At 40.7% G+C, this 20,465-nt stretch overlaps 1 protein-coding gene across 6 annotated transcripts in view; it reads left to right on the forward strand.

Annotated features, from left to right (window-relative positions):
* Positions 1 to 20,465, forward strand: part of RASSF3 (Ras association domain family member 3) — a 102,648-nt gene that overhangs the window by 62,366 nt on the left and 19,817 nt on the right. The window contains exon 1 of one of the 6 annotated variants that reach the window (XM_072922745.1): positions 3,312 to 3,398. The exons of the other annotated variants lie outside the window; for them this stretch is intronic. Coding sequence (XP_072778846.1) covers positions 3,390 to 3,398 — 9 coding nt within the window. The 5' untranslated portion in view covers positions 3,312 to 3,389. Of the gene's footprint in view, positions 1 to 3,311; positions 3,399 to 20,465 lie in introns of those variants that run through there. 6 annotated transcript variants of the gene reach the window in all.

The raw sequence follows: 20,465 nt of genomic DNA on the forward strand, positions 1-20,465 counted from the left end.
TCTTATTGCTAACTCAAACCTGTGAGTAACAGGACTTTATGAAGTAGATTTAACTGTGGGTTTCAGGCTTTTTGTTGCTCTGGTCAGAATTCTTGTTGTATAAAATGAAGCGGACAGTTCCTGTTCTTAGTATGGTGACATTTTTATAATCTGGATTAGGCTGGGTGCCAGTTAGCCAACCACTGTCTACCCTTCACAGAGTAGACAGTTCTTACATCTTAGACCTGATTACAGCCTATGTAACATTATTCCAAATAAATGCTAAGTATTTAGGCAAGGTGGAGAACCAGTGATGCTTTGTAAATCAAAGTGGCTCTGTTGCTAGCAGGGCATGTTCCACCAGGGTTTCTCTTTTGGTTTGCTAAACCATAGGGCACTTGTGATTGCCTTGATACTGTGATAGGAGCTTTGTTATAAAATACAGAAGTAATTCCTGATAAATACCTTTCTCAGTTTCTGAAGAAGAATGGAACTGTCTCTAAAACAGTAACCCTAAAGAAGTGTTCAGCTATCACAAGATCAGGTAAGTTGGTTTGAAACATGGCAGTGTAATGCAATTTTTTTTTTACTTCTTTATGATCACCAAATCATAGTGAGGTTCCTGGGAGTTTAATTCTGTGTTTTGTCACTAAAAAGCTGCTTTGTGCTCACCTGTGCCTGAGATGAACTTTTGACATGTGTTTTCAGGAGACAAAGTTATTGGCAGCACCCCCTTTGTTTGGCTTGTTCCTGTTGGGTGTCCTTGGTTTTCCAGTTGCTGTTATGCTGTCCCTCACTGGCAGCAGTGGGCATCGGAGCTTTTGGGAGGAGTTTCATACTTAACTGAACTGAATCCTATGGAAGAATGAATTTTCTTCTCTTACAATGCTTCCCTGGAAGGGGTCATCCCACTTGCAGGGAGAGCTTTAGGTACTCTTACAGTGAAAAATCTCTGCTTTGATGGTGGTAGCAGATGGTGATTCGAGTATCCAAACTGTTGTTCCATTGTTCCACGTGTTCCTGTGACTGAGGGGTGATAAGATGTGCCTTAATACAAATCTTGGAGGGTTTAAATAACTTGCAGGTTATGCCAGCAGAACAGAAGTTATATATTTAGAAATATCTTTCTGAAGATCTTCTGTGTTTGCCCAGTCATGGGTAAGAGTGATTAATAGAATTATATCACAGGGTTTGTTTTATGGCTAGAGTTTGTGGGTTTGTCTACACTGACAGCTGCTTTTGAATTCATGTGAATGTGTTCACATGGTGGGAAGCTTATCTCAGGATGGGGGAACATGACTGTTTATATTGTGCTAAAAGGTTGATATGTGAAGTGAAACATCAAAGCAGTTTCTAATGCTCTGAACTTTAAAACTCAGAGTTAATTTAATTAAAAAATAATTAAAGGCACATCTTTCCCCACCCCTGAATGCAGACCCCAAATATTCTTCAAAGCATATTTGATTTTAATGATTTGGTGATTTCCTCCATGAGGCTTTTTTTAACTTACCACTGGCATATGAAGATGTAGCTTTGAACTGAAATGATAATAGACTGTTAGTGCAGTAGGTGTTCGCCTCCTAAGACAGTAAAATAACATGTTCTGTGGAAATAACCTTGTATTAAAAAAAAAAAATTCCTAAACATAGTGATTTTTCCTCTAGAGGTCTAAGTTCATGGTACACTTCTTTTTTAGTGATTTATAGCTTAAACTAGCTCCTGAAGCAGCTTGTTTAAGTGCATGATATGGAATGCTAGCATGCCACCCTTATTTTTTCACTTTTTTCTTCTTTTGTCTCCTCCTCCTTGAATTCTAATGAAGGGTCCTGTTTTAAAATGAGTTTGATTTTAAATCAGCCTTTATGGCCAATGCTGGAAAAAATAATGTATTATGTAATAGATTTACTGCACTAAGTAGTTGTAAAGATGTTATGTGGAAGATATAGGATTGGAGCTCTATGCTCCCTGTCTGGATTTAACAAGTAGTAACCTGTATGTTTTCATCTTCAGAGATCTATCTAGAAGATAGAGTGGGGAAAAAAAAACTTTTCAGAAGGCATTTAATTAACATTTGGTAGTAATTTTGTCAGAAATGAAAGGCAGCAGAGAGGAGTATTTTTTACTATAGGACTATTAGAACTAGCATTGGTATTTCTTTATGTTGTAAATATGGGCATTAGAGTGCTACGGGCAGTGTCTCAGTCTTGTCACCCCAATACAGGCAGTCACTAGAAATGTGGTTCCATTCCCTGGATATGGGAAGAAACAGTGTTTTTTAGGTACTTGCAGAGATCCTTTCTCATTCTGCACGCACTCCTGAGTAATGGGCTCTGGGAGACCCTGCTTGAGTGGGGAGGTTGGGCTAGATAATCTCCAGTGGTCCATTCCAGCATTACCCATTCTGTGATTCTTCCTTGCTCTGTGATTGTCTCCTTGCTGTGTGCTTCCAAATGAGCCTCGATACTGCCCTTACAGAGAAATCCAAACTTTGTTCTGACTATTCCAAACAGACAAGCGAGAAAGTCTGAAATATGGTGGGGATGCCATGCTGAAACTGAGCTGGAATTGGATGCCATTTTCTTTGAGATGTGTAGCACCAGAGCATAACTTTCCTGGTCAACACTTGCTTTGTTTCCTCTTTGTTGTTCTTATGGTTCCTGTGCACTTCCATGGCTGCATGCTCACAAAGGAGATCTTCCAACCTGCAGTAGTAATTGGACTGCTAATCTGCACAATTTATTGGTAAATAGGTGGTGGGGTTTTTGTGGGCTCATAACTTCATCATACTTCATTTTTGGTGAAGCAAAACGTCTTGGTGAAAACACAATAAGCTAAATGTTAAAAGTTGTTTTAAGATGTAAAAGGTCAAAACACAGGCCTGGTGAAACTCACAGCACTTGGGTTTTTTTGGGTGTTTTGTGGAAGGGGAGTGCCAACTACTGCCAGGTTTCCAGTCTCCTAGATTTATCCCATGAACCACAGGGAACAAGTGATATCTCAAGGTAGAACACAAATGGATCATCTCGGAGCAATTCATCCTACCTCTATTGTCCATGCCCTGTCTTATCTCAGCCACATGCCTGCATGGTGGATGCTACAGGTTGAGGGCTGTTTCAGTGTGGCTGCTATTGCTTGAGCAGAGGGTGTGGTTCCACTGAAGCTTCAGTTTAATTAAGGTAGGTTTTTGTTCAGATGTCTTCCTTCAATCAGATCTCTGTGGTTGCAAGAGGAACAGCTCTGGTGCTAGAGCAGGTGGAGGAATGTGCGAATGGGGAAACTGACTGAGAGGGTGGGACCACAAGAGGCTGGGCTTAGCTGGTGGAGCTGCACTTTGGGAGGGAAAGCCCCAGCTGATGGTGCAGTGAAGATGTGCTTTAGAGTGTTTGGACAGACTTTTTAACTGGATAGACATGATACAGGTAGGCAGAAGGTGGAGAAGTCTGGGCATTTTGGTTTTGTGTGGCTTTGGTTTGGCTTTTTTTGGTGTTTATTTTTATTCTTTTAATGAATAATGGTTGTGACAGGAAGAAAGCAGTAGAACTTCTTGAATGAAAAATATGGTTTATGCTTTGGTATCTGACAGAAAGTGCAGCAAATAGGATTGCAATGTTAACCTTGGATTTACTTTCAGGCTCTTGATTTTCAAAATACATGTGTTTGTGTATTTCTAGTTCTTTGTATTTTCTGTAGCTTTAGAATCCTTCCTTCATTGTTCCCTGTAACAGGTTTAACAGGCCGGCTTATCCATTTAGAGAATAAAGTTAAGGACATTGTTTTAAACATACTGAAATGTATTTTGAACGTTATGCCATACCAGAAGGTAGCTGCACTCTTTCCTATGCCTTGACCAACTTCAGTCTCCAGCTGTTATAAGATTTTTCCACTCCAGGTGTGAGCCTGTTGATGGAAATCGGATGTTAGTCTTTTGCTTGTTGCCTTGCTTGCCAGTTTTGAGGGAAGGTTGGAAGGGATTTATTAATGGTTCTCAAATGTATCATCAGTATCTATTTTCATGCCACTTCATAAAAAGTTTCAGAGCTGAAACTGTCTGCCTGTGGCAGTTGCTATAATCAACCCTTTGCCATGATTTTGTTTTGCTGTTTTGGGATTTACTGGTTATGGTATGAACTGCACTTCTGTTTTCACAAGTGTAAATATGGGCAGCTATTTGGATGTAACTGCTTGAGAGGAAGAAAGTTTCTTTTGCTGAATGGAAGACAGAAGAATGTAGGTGAAGAAGCTAAAGCAGGTGAGGAGGCAGCTGCTCTCAGCAGGAAATCTTGCTCTGCTGATGGACCACTGGAAGAAGAGAAGGCAGGCCTGTGCACTTCTGTCTTTATTTAATCACAGAGTGGGGACATTTGAGCATCTTGACTTCTGGCTGTTTCATAATTTAATTTGCTAATTTTAAAGAGGGAGAATATTACATGATTAATATCTGGACAGACTGGAAGGCCACATCATGATTATTTTTTTATTTTTTTTTCCTTCTTTTTTTCTTCTACCCCACAAGACTGAAAATAACAAATAGGACAGAACTCAGATGAGTAAGGCACTAGTGTTCTCAGGATCGTGGTAAATAGCAGAGCCATGTATGCTATTAATGTAAGGAAAGTATGAAGTTTAAAAAGTACATAAAATCATACCTCATTACATGGAAGATTAGATCTATTTTTTTACCTTGGTTGTTTTTATTGTACAAGACACAAGATGTTCCCTCCCTTCTTTGTTCTCTTAGATCTTTCTCTTACAGGTGTGTGAATCTGCTTCAGGTACTTTGTTAAAACAAGAACAAGTATGGACTGCTACCAGACTGGGGAGCACCAGCAGGAGCAGAAGTCCAAAATCTGACTGACATTGTCAAGACCTGAAAGCATTTGATGGTTTTTTGGAGGCAGTCTCATTTTGTAATAGACTCTGAACTCAGCACTTAGATGAATACAGTGCACTGGGGCGCTGAGAAATCTGTCTAAATATTCAAATCTGTGCATAATCAGTTTTGGTTCCGTCAATTAATAATATTTCTTAGGAAGTAATTTTATTGAGAGCTGAGAAAGCGAGCCATTTGATTCAAAGAGCATGTGTATATTTAGCCCACAGGTGAAATGAAGTGTCTCAGTCAGGGTGAGGAGACAGTGCATGGTCTCTGTCTCTTCCTTCATCCCTGACTCAAAGGTTCCCTGTGTGTAGCACCCGTGTGAAGAATTAGGTCTCCTCTGGGCAAAGAGCTGATGTGAGCAGGTGTAAGAACTCCTGTGAGTGCTCCAGCTCATCCGTGTGGCTGTAGAGCGGAGTCTCCACTCCCAATGGCATTTCCCTCATATCAGCTGGCTTTGACAGGGGCTTCCTGCCATGGAATAGGAGAATAGGCCCTGCTGCTCTCCAGAGAGCTCTGCTGTGATCTGGGTACAGGATAAGGCATCTGGGTGACCAAGCTGCCTGGAAGAGCTCTGGGTCAGCTTCTGTGCAGGTGGGGGATGCTGGAGTTGGGAGGAGGCTGTGAGCTCTGTAGTTTGAGTGTTCAGTTCATTCCAGTTAGCAGTGCAGGAAGCTGGAGAACCAGCATGCAGGGCTCCTTATCCTGAGAGAGAGGAGTTCAGAGAGCTGAACAGCAAGGAGGATGTCTCAGGGAGCACCTGCTGGCAACTGGAGCGGAGGTTTGCACACATGCTGCGTGCTGTGGGTGACCTCAGCGGGGCTGGTGGCCAGGTGGAGGCGGTGGTCTGTGTTGCAGCAGTGCAGCTCTGAAAGTTGATCTGATCTTCTGGTGGAAGCTCTGAAGATGATCTCATCTGAAAGGAATGATGAGTCTGGTCTGTGCTATACAAACAGTGATTATGAGAGCAGCTTATGTATGAGAAAAGGTGTGTAGGGTATTTTTGTCATATTTTCTTCCAGCGACTGTTTTGTTGTGTGTTAGAACTGGCTGGACTAGCTTTATGCTGATACCATCAACTTTACTTTTGTGTGTTCTTTTAAACCTCTTCCTTGGTGGCTGTGATGCCTGAAGAGGTCATAAAACAATACCTGGCTGGATGCAAATGCTTTTCAGATTATTTTTATCACTACCACTTACCAGCCATCTGTTAAGCAAATCTATTTATAAGCATTGGTATGTTGAGTAATTATTAACTGTAAATCCCTCCTGCTTGGGGGCTTGAGGATAGTTGCTGATAGTAGACAGGTGGTTAAATGTCTATGCAGAAGTCCAAAAATCATAGCCCAATAGTACTTCTTTTGCAGTATTAGGTGGATATCCTTAAGAATTTAGATGTTGTTTAAAAGTGATGGTCCTTTTTGTCAGAGTGTGACTGTGCTAAAATTGAACTGACTTTCTCCAACAGCCTTCAGGATGCTTTGGCTGTTCTTCAGAGAACTTGTTTGGAAGTAAATATAGAAAGCACAGATTTTTTTTTCTCCTGAGTTAACACAACAGATAAATGAAGTATATAGTAAATATAACAGTATTTAAAATTTGGGTGTTGACAGACAGTGAAAGTGGGTGAAAGACTGAAATTCGTAAAGCTGCTGTCCACTAATTGCACTTTCATATCACATGTTTGCCAGTAAAAAGAAAAAAACCTGCATCATTTAGTTTTTGGCTAGACAGGCAAATGCAGACCAGTTGCTTGGAAGTGTTTGCTCTGGCACCCTTCATTGCTTATGAGAGTCTTTGCTTATGACCTGAATTCTGGGCAGGTATCCAAGCCCTATGCAGGCTGAAGTGCTTATCTCTTCAGTGTTTTCTTTTCTTTTACACAACTGAATACTCAGACCTGCTTAGGAAATGCGGACCTACTTAGCAAATGCTTGTGCAATTATAGCTCCCATTTTGAATTCTCCTCCTGCCCCACCAAGGCTATGCATTTAATGATCTTGTTCTTCAGTTCCACTTTGTTCTTTCCCCTTGAACCTCAATGGTGTCTCTTTTATTCTTTTAGTTTGAAAATATTATTAGTTAATCTTATGGCTTGTTTTCAAGGTGACCTGTCATCTTGCATTCATCTCTGGAGGAAAAATTAATTTTCTGAGCAAAACAAGTTGTCTTCTGTTTTTATTTGAACAGTTGCACAATTAACGTAAGTGCATGAAGAATTTTTGCTTTTGCGTCCATGCTACTGATGTTAACAGTAGCCTCTTGCAAGAAGTTGCTATGAGAATGGTGTTTCTGTAACTCTTGAACTCCCTTTTCATTGCTACTAGAGAGTCATGTTGGCGTAAAAGATTTGTGGTGTTCGTGCAGAGCCCCTGTTTGGTGCCTGGGGAAGCTGAAAGCTCTGTGCATGGCACAAGTAGAAACATGAGTGACAGAAGTACAAGTGGGTTTGTGCTGTGCCTCAATGTAGTATGTAGCATGTAGCTATTGCAGAATCAATTATTGCTGTGGAGGAGGTACAGCTTAACACAAAACCTTTCCTGCCTGGCTGCTTGTGGTAGGATCTCAAAACTGTCCTGGGTATCTATTTTTAGCTGTTTTCTGCAGGAGTGACATTTCTATTCCCTCTCCTAAGCTTAGATAGTGTGTTGACTAGAGCTCACAAAGGTCTGGAAACACACAGGTATTGAAGGTTCTACAAATCTTTAGCTAACCTGTAAGAAGGATTTGCAGAGGAGCTAACCCTGCTGGTGCTCAAGCCAGAAGGTCAGTAAATGCCATATGAGACATCATGGCAACAGCTCAAAAGACAAGCTGTGCGATTAGTACAAGGGAGAACAACTTGAATCACAGCTTGTCTCTTTGGAGGCATCTGTGTGGAAGTGTCATGTAGTTCACAAGTAAGTTGTATGCAAGATCAAGGCAAATAGGGCTTTATTAGTTCCTTTGCATTCAAACCATTTGGGGGTTTCTTGTTGCCTTTTCTGAGGCTGCTGGAAGAATTTTCAGTATTGAGTGGAGCTGATGTTGTCCCTGACCTTGGGTCATTTGAATAAGAAAATGTTTTTAGAACAGTCTTGCTTTTTTGGAACAAAGGAGGTCTGGGAAGTTTTGAAAAGTTGGATAGATAACAATGTGTTTGTATGGCCTGTAGCAGCTGGACTCTTTATGGCAGGGAGTATAGCAGGAGCTTTGTTCCACATTGCTGTCCTGGCTCTCCCTCTGGCATTGGTGGCACTCGGTGAGTGCTCAGTGTAGGGAAGGGAAATCGGTTGTGTCCACTGCTGCTGACTGTGGCTGTGTTGTCAGTTCTCTGTGTTTATCTAGAGTCAGAATCTTAAGTGTGTTTACTCTCTTACACAGTGTTTGGCATAGTTCAGTTCATGCCCTAGACAGTCTGGGGACTGCCTAGTTGGAGAAGGCAATCTGCTTTTGTCTCAAAACCGTGGAGACCTGTGAATGCTCCCAGTGAAGGAGGCTTGGTATTACCTTTTCCCTGCACTTTTGTGTATTTGTTGCAGTACAGAGGTTATCCCATCATCCCCCTTCCCTATGGAGTTGTGGATACTCTAGCATATTTCCCATCCCCCATTTGTGCCTCTCAGTGCTTCCTGTTCTTGAATAAAGTGTTGCAGGACTTCCTTCAAAGGGCTTTTTTAGCTGGGTAGCTCCTGAGGTAGCGGTGGTCAGCAGCAAGCTTGTTCTGGATTCTGGCAGGATTCTGGTGTGCTTTCCCCTAACCATTCTTATCATGAGACACAGATAAAAATGGGCAGATGCATCTTCAGTACATTTATAAACCTCAGAGGATTTGACTTTCTTTTAAAGCAGGCATCTGGCTTTGCATATCATATTTTGTTTTCCTTTGGTTACTTGAAAATCCCCATGTGGTCCATTCTGGCTCTCACCTTTTGCAGATACTTCTTGGAGATGGTTTCCAATGATGAGTGGGATTTAGGAATGATTTTTAGAAGTGATATGTCTTATATCTGCAGAAATAATTTTCTGGAATAGCTTAAATCTGTCATTGGTACTGTAAACAACTCAAGACACCTTGTGTGAAAAATCTGCTTCTAGATTCATTCTGTGTTGTATGGCAGAGACTAAAGGGCTTTTCAACAGTCTAGTTCCTTCCAGATGAGGCAAACACTGGAAAAATTTTTATTAGGAAAACCAGATCAAATATGTCTTCATACTAATAATATCTGTGTTTTCTAGAATTAAGCAAAGGGAATGGCGTGTTTTGGTTTTTGCAGTTCTCTGACCTAAATAAGTCTGTGGTGTTTTGGGTTTGTTTTTTTTTTCCTTAACTAACAGTTGATATAAGAGTGACAGAGTTTAAAACTTCCTGGTCTCTAAATAAAATACCCTTCCATTTGTATGTATATTCAGGATACAGTCTTTTGTATTTTTACAGGGAAAAAATGTTTTCATTTTGCAGTTCATGTAGGACATAGGATTTAGTCGTATATGATAGGCACTATATGTCAGAACAGAGGATGCTGTTTTCTTTATCTCTTTGCTGCTTTTCCTGCTCCCATCTTTGGAAAATGGGATTCCTTTGAAGTTCTTCATTATTGTAAGCAGCTAATTACACGTCTTAGCTGGAGCACAGAAATGATTCTTTCCCTAGCAGCAAGCTGATTGGAAGCATGTTAAATTCTTACCTTACTCTTAATTGTACTCTGGGATGTCAGGAAACTGATAGGCTGTTGAGGAAAGCTGGAGTATTCACAATATCAGTAAAAACACCTTAAAACAGGAAAATAGTTTTGAATAAAAGAACAGAATATTCAAGTTTGTAATCTGGCTAAATTTCAGTATCTTTTGCATCTCTGCCTTTTACAGAGATTCTTCCTTTCCTACTGAGGATGTCTTGCTTCCTTGCCCCATCTCAGTAACTGCATAACACGACTTTGATTGCTTTGAAGAAAGATGGTTCATTCTGCAGGGTGGATTATAAGCAAATGATTTATAAGGAAATCATGAAGCACAGTAGGAAATGTTTTAAAAATTAAGACTGATTAGAAATATTAATAAAGGAAACACTTCTTCTGAATGCGGAAGTGATACCTAGAGAAGGACAGTGTGACATTTGCAGTTCTGTAATTTTAAAATAGTTTCTGGATAAACTTTGCCCATTATTTGTTTCCAGTAGCCATTGTTTTTATTGTTAATAGTCAACTACTGGACATAAGAGATTCCCATTTAAATGTATAAGCTTCTAAGTGAGTGTGTGAAAATTCTGTCCTGCATGAAACTTATTTCAGTGACCCTGTAGTATTGTAAAGGGCATGTGGCGATTTGTGTAATTTCAAGTAGCATTTTCCCATACTAATTCTCTTGACTGCAGGCCCTAAGTCAAAATTTGAATGGTGCTTTATCTAATAAACCTCACAGCTGTCCTTTGCTTTAGAGCTGACAGTTCATTCAAGGTGCAGAGGAAATACATCATCTGACTGAAGAAGTATTACATAAAGTATTACAGTCTAGAGTGAGCAAACCCACACAGGCTTTACTTTGCTCTGGCACAGAGGTAACTTGTGATGTTGTCCATTAGCTCCCAGTAAAAAAATTCAGCTGAGAATGGGGGCTTGCCAAGTTTAAAGGCACATGTTGAATTTCTAAGGCTGGGTGCTTAGGTGTGCCTGATGGCTCTGGCATCAATATTATAAGTTCTTCTACAGTTTTATGCTTATAATTCTGGAGAAGGATTGTCCATGCACAGTGACTGTTGCAGTCGATGTACTCATGTATTATTATTTGGACTCTTGGGCTGTTTTCCCAAGGCAAGCATATGCAGTCTTGGTGTCATACTTTCATACTAGATCTGCTCTTTTAAGGTCTTTAATCTCCTCAAAATGAAGAATAAAATTAGAACAGTAAGGAAAAAATGTATGTGTGGTTATTTGATGCAGTTTTTCAAATTGCTTTACTGGTGGTAAAAAAAATCTTCTTTCAAATCTTCAAACCCATGTTAATACTCCTGAAGTCTGGATTTCTTCTAGATCTGATCAGTCGAGAGCCTTAGATTTGAACTTGAAAATATTGAGGTTTTGCCTATAGTGTTTACTCAGGAAGCATTTTGTATGCTTCTCCAGTGGGGGGGGGAAGAGTCTTTTAAGGGTAAAGCAATGTAAAGGAATTCAGCAAAGACTAGGGCATGTGCAGGTTTGCATAGAAATGCCTTTAATTTCTTGCACATAAGAAGGAACCAACCCCAACCCTACAATACTTGTTAACAGAGCATTTGGCATACGTGGTGTGAGTGGGTCGGGAAGTTGTTGACTGAGTGGAGCAGGTTGAAGCTGATGGAGAAAAGTCTTACAGTACTCTGTGTATTCCCTCTGTGTACTGCGTGTACCTTGTTTTGCTAGCTTAGTTTTTCTTCTAGAGTTAGTTTCCTGACACATTAGTGAGCTGACTTTCACTCACCAAGGGTTTGATGAAATGCTGAGAGCCAGGGAAGGAGGTGAGACCCACAGATGTAGGGAAGTGAAATATTCCATTTGTCCTTGAGAGCAGCAAGTTGCTGAGGTGTGTCACACCTAGGAAAACCTAATGCTCATGTTTGACCTAGTCTGGATGATAATGCTGGGGTGTTTGCTCCCTAGAGCAAATGAAAGCTGTTAGGAGTCTTGTGTGACATGAATTGATGGCTGTGTTGCCCAATGTAACATTGGTTCCATCTATCCCTTGCTTAAGCTGATACAGCCTTTGGTGGGGCTGTAGTGTGTGGGATCAGGGGAACTCCAGTACCATGACTCATCTAGGAAAAAAGGGAGTGGGGCTGTTTGTGTACCTGTGCCAGCAAAAAAGAATGTATCTCTGTTTGGTGTTTTAAGTTTGCCAGTCAAGATGCCTGGGACGTGAGAAGGCTGATTAGGGTGTGGAGAGTTTTGCAATGCATGACTTGGTCCTGCACTGTAGCTCTTGGCAGTGAGGTGCTGCAGGGGTGGCTTGGTGTTTCAGGAGGAGCTGCTTGAGGTTGAGCAGAATTTATAGACAGTAGCTTGGTACTAACCATGTCAGAACACAGAGAACTTGTATGGGAGTTTTCTGCGTCATGCCATTCACTGCTTGTGCTTGCCACTCTTCTCCCCACAGCAGATGATTGACAAGACAATGTTGGGGTTTTTTTAAATAACTGCCTTGCTTTAATGGCGATTTAAAGTGACACACAACACCATGCAGTGCCACCTACTCATAAGTCTCCAGCATTAAGAAAATACATGGCAGCAACAATTCTAAATTACTTGCTATTGGGAAATCTAAAATTGGATGCACAGGCTTCAAGTCTGAAGATGTTATCAGTCTTTTGGAGAGATCTAATGAAGAGTGTCTTTTTTCCAGAAGTACCTTTCATTGAATTGGTATTATAGTTCATAATGGGTTCTTTGAAGCATTTTGTCATCTCATAAACAACTCTTGTAAGTGCTCTCCATCTATTCTCTTGGTTAGAGGACTCTTCCTTCAGCTTTGTTAAATTGGCAATAGGTGACATGTCAAAAATAGCAGAAAAAATTACCTCTTTTAAAGCAAAAAAATTGAGGTGAAGCTACCATGTAATCTTTTTCCATATATTCATATTTCACTTTTGCTGCTGATTTTTATTGAAATCTAAGCATTTATTGCTTAGTACTTAGAAAATACTTAGGCAGGTAATCTGCTGTATTCAAAAGTAATTTGTAAACATACTGAATCTGTCTGCCAAAGTTAGCTTAAATGCCTTTTGAGGAAGACCAAAATACACAGTAATATCAAGCTTGCAGCAAGTGACTAGGGATGTTTTGTTTTTTGTGTTATTGCAGGCATACCATGGTATTAAATGTAAGGATAAGACTAAGCATTAAGTTTTAAATTCATAGTTCTTTTGAACTTTACTGTGCAAATAAGTTTTGTTGTTACAGATTTGATATGGAAAGAATGAAAGGATTTTTTTCTTCAGTGCAGCTGACAGCTCTTTTCCCTACACCTTCAGAATAGTTGATGACAACTTCAAGCACTTTGACACCTGTGAAAATCAGACTTCAAACTCAAAGTTTGGAAAAGCATTTAATCTTTTGACCTGTTATATGTGATATTGAAATGAAAGGTAATTTGGAAAAAAGACTCAGGGTCTGTAAGCCTCAAATGTAGCACTACATTTAGCTACTCTTTTATAAATACTTCATAAAATGGCTTAACTGTTGTAACAGGTACTTTTACAGGAAAAAAACCACTTTTTTTTTTTTACAGCAGTGCTTTCTTTGGAGCTTGCTTTACATGTAACAATAGAAGCACCCTTGCCTTCTGCTTTGGCTTTAGTTTGAAGTTAGTCAGTGGCATCCAGCAGCTTCCTCTGAGACAAGCAGTGGGTGCAGTGATGGCTGCCCTCAGATATATGAGGACGTTTAATGAATAAAGTGCACCTCTGTAGGAAAAGAACTCTCTTTCCTTTTCCTTTTTAACATGCATTTAAAATCTCTTTAGCTTTTTTAACTGTTGAAAACTAAAATGCTGCTTCCTTTTTCCTTGGCTTTCAGTGAGTAAAGACAGACTGATCTTGATTATTAGTTAGCAGCAACCAACAAAGCTTCTTTTTTTGGTACCTCTAGATCACCAAATTGTACTGCTTCCACTGCTTTTTCTTATTCACTCTATTGTATGACCAAGGAAGCTGTACTACTGAGCTCACAAATCTGCTGACTAGTGTCAGTTGGCTCTTTATTTTCACTTCCTTTTTGCTTGCTATGTGGTGCGAGTAGTATCCTTAGGGAAAGGAGGAAATTGAAGTGATGTTTGTGCAGGCCAGGCTGCTGCAGCTTACTTTCATCTGTGCCCTCTGAGACTGGCCTAGGACAGGCAGGAAGGACAGCACCTGCTGCAGGGAGATCAAATAACGTTTGTTGTACTGAACCTGGGTAAACCGTAGGGTAAACTGTAAACTAAGGCCAAGCCTTCCTGGGCATGGTATTGACTTCTGGAGAGCTGGAAGTCAGAAATGTAGCAGTCCGTTTCCTGGCCTTCTAAAGCAAATCCTTAACCGAAACTGAGGAGAAGTATCTCTGTGTCCTAGACCATTGAACATTTCGACTGGGATACAATATAAATGGCTTCTCAACTGCTTCTCCGAAGTGTTTTCTCCCTAGTCACGGAGGCTGTGGTGGTGTGGCTTTACTAGAAAACAGTTTTGTTCTTCATGGTAAAACATTGCCATGTCCAAAGAGCACCCTGGTTCCAAGGCATTTGTGCTGTAGTGGAGGTGCATGATGTAGGAACAGTGACTGTGTTTGCCTTCCGCTAGTGGTCTACACCTATTTTTTGATTCCTCTTCCCCAGCCCTGCTTTAACCGTTTTTTTTTTTTTTGTTTTTTTTTTTTTTTGTTTGTTTTTTTTGGCTCCCTGTGGGGACTTCTGTTTGCACATCTCCTGGGTGTAGCAGGATTCCCTTTTCCATCATGGTTTGAGTACTCACTACCATGTCTTTTCCAAGCTGTTGCACTAACTCAGCCTGTGTTGGGTGGGTGTCTGCAGCTTGAGCCTTTAAACTCCTCCCTGCACTACTACTTTTCTTTGATCTCCGGTAGGTCCTAGAGCCATTTCTTTCCTTTGTCAGGTACCACAGCTACTAACGTGCTCTCCATGTAGGTACTTGTAGCCCTCAGTATTTACTCTCTGTAGCTGTTTTCTTCCTCAAATGCCAGTGTTTGTTTTAATCCCTCTGGGATGGGACAGATGGTCATCTGCACTTGCTTCCTGACCCACTGTAGTTTGGTACAACCAACTAATTTACATTCATCAAGTCTGTGCCTTTCAGAAGCTCTGTGTAGGAGGCCACTGTGTTTTTTCAACCAGATGAATTTTTAGGAGCCTGCACCCCCTGTGTCAGTGCAGCCACATCACAGGCTGACACCCACACTTGGCCTTCCCCACATGTGCTCAGAGCAGGTGGGCGCTGCGCCAGCTGCTCCCTGGGTGGCTGTGAGCTGTCCTTCAGAGGTCTGCTGGTAAAAACAAGATGGGACATGAGAAATCTTTCATTCAGGGAGGCTGTGAAAGAGACTTCTACTCCCTTCCTGCTGTGGGAGTGGAGGGGTGTTCCGAATTTCTCAGCCTTTTCTTTCTGTAGCTGTCCTCACTGGGGTGGTTTCTCAGTTTGTCCTGACCCCGGGTGGTATATATTGCCCTTCTGATCTGCTGGCAGCTGCTTGCAGCAGCCCTATCCTGATGTGCAGCCTGCTCTTTATTTTACAAAAAGTGAATGCTCTGTTACCTCTCCATGCATGCCTCAGCCCAAGAGTTTTCCGAGGGAAAGTTGGAACATCAGGACAGTAGCAGAATTTACAAAGTGTTGAGAGAAACTCACTGATAAAGTAGATACTTTAGAAGATAGAAGATACTTGTCAACAGAAGATACTTGTTTTTATCTTCTAATTCCCCTGGCTGTAGCTGTATGTTGGTGCTTCTCAGGGCAGAATTTTCTGAATTGTTCAACAGAGGCCAGCGTGAGGAGCAGCATTGCCTCAGGGGATTGTATGGTTTAAAATACACCCCTGCTATAAATGACAACAGATGGTGGTGGGATTCTTTGAGGCGGACTTTTATTCAAACATGACTTTCAAACAGCTATCCCACCCTCCTCCTCACCACCCCTTCCCATCCCTTATCAGTGCAAGTTTTTGGAAAAGGTGTGAAAATTAACAAGGGAAGGATGACTTTGGTTTTTGTTTTGGAGCTGCAAGGAAAACACTGTAAGACCTTGAGTTTCCTTTTTCTGTGGTGGCAACATAGCTCTTTGGTCATTACCAGTGCCACGCTACCTATTACTCAGATTAGGAAAATGTAAACAAGTGTGCAAGTGGGGTTTTACAGTGTCTCTTATTTTTAATGTATACCATATTTGTTGAAGGGTTGCCTGGCATGCTGGGTTTGGTCCCCCCAGTACCCAGGAACACAGAAGCTGTTCTATTAGTTTCCAGCTGATAATTTTTTATTTGCTCAGGGAGGGCATCCTGTTACTTTGGCTTCCACACTGTATCTGATTACCCTGTGAAATGTGAATGTGTTCTTGAACTCTAGACAAGATACCCTATCTGCTCACGCTTTTCTTTATTACCCTTTTAAGTGGTTTTGTTGCTGTTGTTCAAGGGTTTTAAAAAATTTTAGTTTAATATCCTTTGCAGCAAGATGGTTTGTAGTTCAACTGATTTTTCTTTTAGTTATTCTTCACTTGGTATTCCTACTTAGATTAGGCCATCTATATTATGGGCTTTACTTCCCATTTCTCCTTATTTCTTTGTCTACCTACATTCAGGCAGAAGTAGTGCTCTTTTTTTGTAGGTTGGTTGGTTTGTTTGTTTTAAAATTTTGTCCTTTATAGCAGGCTTGCTTTAATGCTTGTCCTTTAATGTTTGCTGCAGTTGAAAGGCAGATATTACAAAATATGAGTCTCTGTCCTCAAAGGTTGTACACAGAGGGGGTAATTTTTGCCTTTTTTTTTTTTTTTTCTTTTTGCCCTAGCCAGATAGATTAGCTCTTATGTGCCTTAAGTGTGTAGGATTTGCAGATCACTCTTGACCTGTCAAAATGAAAGCCAGCTGTAACAATTTGATACCTGTCTTGTGGGTTGAAATAAAAACTGTGTTCTCTATAGCTGGGCTTGCTACTTAGAATGCTAGGCTTTCTTTGAGAGAGTGGAAGTTCCTTTGGCAGATTTTTTTCCCCTCAGTAGAGACCCTCAAACAGCTACTGTCTGCAGTGTCCTCTGTATGTGTGGTGGGCTAACCATACTTTCTTCAGAGCAGCAGAAAACTTGTACTACTGCTTTTTCTGTGGGCTTCAAATGGAGCTCTGAAATAAGCTGAGGATGTTTTTAATACTAAAACACTGACTTCAGATTCAAGACTTGTGCTTCAAAGCTGTGACTTGAACAAGTGAGAGAAGAGTGCTATGGTCTTGCTAAATGTGAGGTAGCTCCTATCTTGTCAGGTTTCTGAACAATCCACTGAAATAGAACAGAGGAGAGCATTAGTAACAAGGAGAAAGCAATTACTGTCTTTCAATCGGAAGCAGCCATGTAAGTGATCACTAAACATCTAAAGCAAGAAAATGTTTTAAAGACCATTTGTACAAAAAGCTAAATCAATTCTTCCCCCAAGCGAGGAGAGCTCTTGAAAAAAGTATTTTTTAGAATTACCTATGCTGCAGTCTATTTTAATAAGAAAGTAAGTAAGAAAACATTATTAATTTTTGCAGTGTTTTATCTGTTTATGACCTTATTTTTCCATTTAGGTTCAACTTCCACATCTTTTAGTTTATCATAAATCTTGTAAAAATAAATGGTTGTTTAGCAGAATTCTTGTTGAGGTATGAGTGTATGTGTATATCTATATGTGCGTGCGTGTGTGTATATGTATATATGTGTGTATAATATGCATGCCAAGGCTTAATATTGTAAAGTCAACTGCAACTGTTTAATCTGAAAACATCTTACGTGTAAAGTATTGTCATAGTCTTCATAGATACTTAATGAATTCTAGTTCTGTGGTACTCGAATTCTGTATTGTGCTTTCTAGGTTATAAAATAATTATTTTATAAATGAACACATTAAATTGTTTTTGTGTTTATTTTTAAAAACACTTGACAGCTAAGTTTGGAAAAGCCATCGTTATTATTCCTCCTTGTCTTTCTGGGTTAAGCTACAACTTTTAATTACATTATCACTTGCCAGCATCCCTCCCACAGACTCTTTGCCTCATCCAGCACACAGAATATATGCTGCTAATCTTGATGAGTTTTTCCTGTTCTCCTCATTGTGGAGTATGTGGCATAAGGCCATAAATTCACTGCATGGTGCTCAAAGTTTGCATTAAAAGAAGAATTAATCATTTCAGCAGGGATTTTTTTTTTTCCTATGATATTTCACAAATGTTTGTGAATGTGCCTTCCAATAATAACATGTTAACAACAGCTTCTTCCTTCTGCAAGTACACCACTGCTCGTGGTTCTGGCTTTAAGTCAAAGTGTGTTTTGGGTTGTGGTTGAATTGGTGATCCCTAGCTGCTTCACCTCAGGCTTTGTGCATGCCTCATCTGACAGCCATCTGGGTTGGCCAGCCTCACTTTGGGACTTGCTGTTTCTCTCTTGCACATTACTGATGATATATCCATTTAATATGGAAGCTGAAACATAAATGTGTGGAATACCCATATGAAGTCAAAAGCCAGATCTGTCTTAGAGCAGTGTCTGGCAATTACTAATGGTACGTGCTGGGGAAGAGTAAGAGAAACAGGGCAATTATACAGTGATATCCTGCCAGAACACTCTTCTAGCCCCTTTGATTTGCAGGCTGGGATGCTTTTTCCTGGGAATTACCTGGTTGCTTTTGCACCCATGTAGACTTGTAGCATCCCCAGAGTGCTGTGACATGGAATCCACAGATCCACTTGGAAAAACCACTCTGTCTTTCTATGTTTTTGAAGTCTGCCTCTTGTGGATGTGACTGGAGTAGGATTCAGCTCTGGACTGAATGCTCATATGCAGGTGTCTCACTGATGATGTTGCCAGCACAGTTAAGAGCCATTCAACTCACCACCAAGTCAGCCTGTGGGTTGGGACTCAGGACTTCTTAAACCAGAGGTATCTAATGTTGTCTTGGGTACTGCTGGATGTATATCTTGCTCTGTCTCCTGTTGCCACTTGATAGGTTGCAGGCATCCAGCTGAACCTCTGACATATCTGTCTGCCCTATGCAGGCATCTTGGATATGCTAGGATTTCTCATGTATGGCACTTGTGTGTATATGGTGGAACTGGCTCCTCTGTGTTATTGCATCACCTGGCATGGGAATTAAACTGTTCAGGTGTTTTGATCAGAACAGATTTGATCAGTGTCTTGTGTCCTGTTCTCTCCCCCACTTTGCTCCCTCCTCTGTGTAGTAAGAATTGTCCTCTGCTTCTGATCTGGTTAGATTTACAGCTGTGACAGACTTTTGCTTGTGTCTCACATTGCAGAGAGCTTTTCTGGCTTGTGCTTGCTTTGCTTGCAGATGTGAATGTTCATGACTCAGCTAATCCTAATAATTCTCAGATCTCAAGTCAGCTCCCCTAAAAGGAGAGAACCTACCATTAGCAATCATCTGTGGATATTTTTGTACTTTAAACTCCTTTTCAGGGCAGGGGCAGAACCTGTTCCTGCCAAGCCAAATTCATTTGAGAGGTTCCTCTCACTGTTCCTTCGTTCTTTGCTGGGCTTCTAGTTTCTGCAGCAACGGATCTTACAGACCCAGCCTCACAGTTAGAGCTGCTTGATGAAAGTATCACCACAGAACACCTAAAAAAGCTTGTGTTTGTAAGTGTATGAGGAAAATAATGCTATGTATAGTGTGGAGAATAATACACTGATGGTAATCCATCAGTTGATTAGCTTGTTCTATAGTTCTGTTGAGTTGTTGATGAGAACAAGTCTAACCATGCTGCTCAAAAATAAGCATGAATTTATTTAAAGAGTGGACCTTGAATTGAGCAACAATTCTGAAACAGCACTAAACGCATCTCTTTCAGCACATGGTCCTGACCTACTGTGGCTGTGCTAGCTTTCCCCACTGGTTCCCTGTCATCCTCATGGACTCCACAACTTTCCCTTTGCAGTTGCAGCTGCTCCAGGGACGCTCAGAGGAATTTCTGTCATAGACAAATCCATTTCCCTGCACCTTCTCCCTCTGCTCCAGTGGAGCTGTTTGGCTGGAGTTTTGAGAGAGGGGAAAAATGTCTTCTTGATACATAATGTTGTGAACCTTAGCTCAAGCTTTTTAACATTAATTGCAGTTGTGATCAACTACAAAATGGCTGTTGCCATCTGTACAATTTCAATCAGTACATGCTTGTGTACCCACAGAGGTAATGGTTTGTGTTCTTTTAAACTAATCTGTTTGCAAATTATTATTGCAAATTTGATGCTTGGGTGTTTGCTGTATTTATCTTCTGAAAATTTTTAGTCCCTTTCCCTAGCTTTATTTTCAGTGAAATATACTTAAACCCATTACTTAGGGGTTGTCTTCAAGTTCATAGTGAAGCTTATAGCCTACACTTGCTCAGTACTTCACTTCCAAAGGGCACACAATTAAAAACTCATAGATTCAAACCTCTTAAAACTACATGTGTGTTCATGGCAAAATCAGAACTGGCTGTTCATTCCTGGTTTGAGTGCTGGAGTGAAAAATACAGGCTTTCCCCATTTTCCAGCTGCAGAGACAGTAAATTAGAGGCCTCTTAAGGGGCCAGGTGTCCCTTGGCAGCATTTTGATGTCTCTGGTTTCTAAAAAACAAGTTGGATTTTGGGAGTTTCTAAGTCAGTCTGGGTATGGGAGTGTTGTGTTCTGTTATTTTTAAATCTAAATAAGCATTGCTGTACTCCTTTGCCTGCTCTTTCTTCTGTTAATCCTTCGTTTTTAATCTTGTTCAACTGGATTTGTTCAGTGCTTTTTTACTTCAAGACTATGCAGTCACTTAAACAGCTTGAGTCAAGACAGCAGATATCAACGAGGGCTTGGACAGGAACTAAGATCACATTCTGCAAACAGCTGTTGTGGTGGAGGGTGGCAGTAGCCTTTTCAGTGGGAGTGCTCTG

The sequence above is a fragment of the Taeniopygia guttata genome, chromosome 1A, assembly GCF_048771995.1.
Source record: "Taeniopygia guttata chromosome 1A, bTaeGut7.mat, whole genome shotgun sequence".
In the NCBI taxonomy this organism is placed as follows: Eukaryota; Metazoa; Chordata; class Aves; order Passeriformes; family Estrildidae; genus Taeniopygia; species Taeniopygia guttata.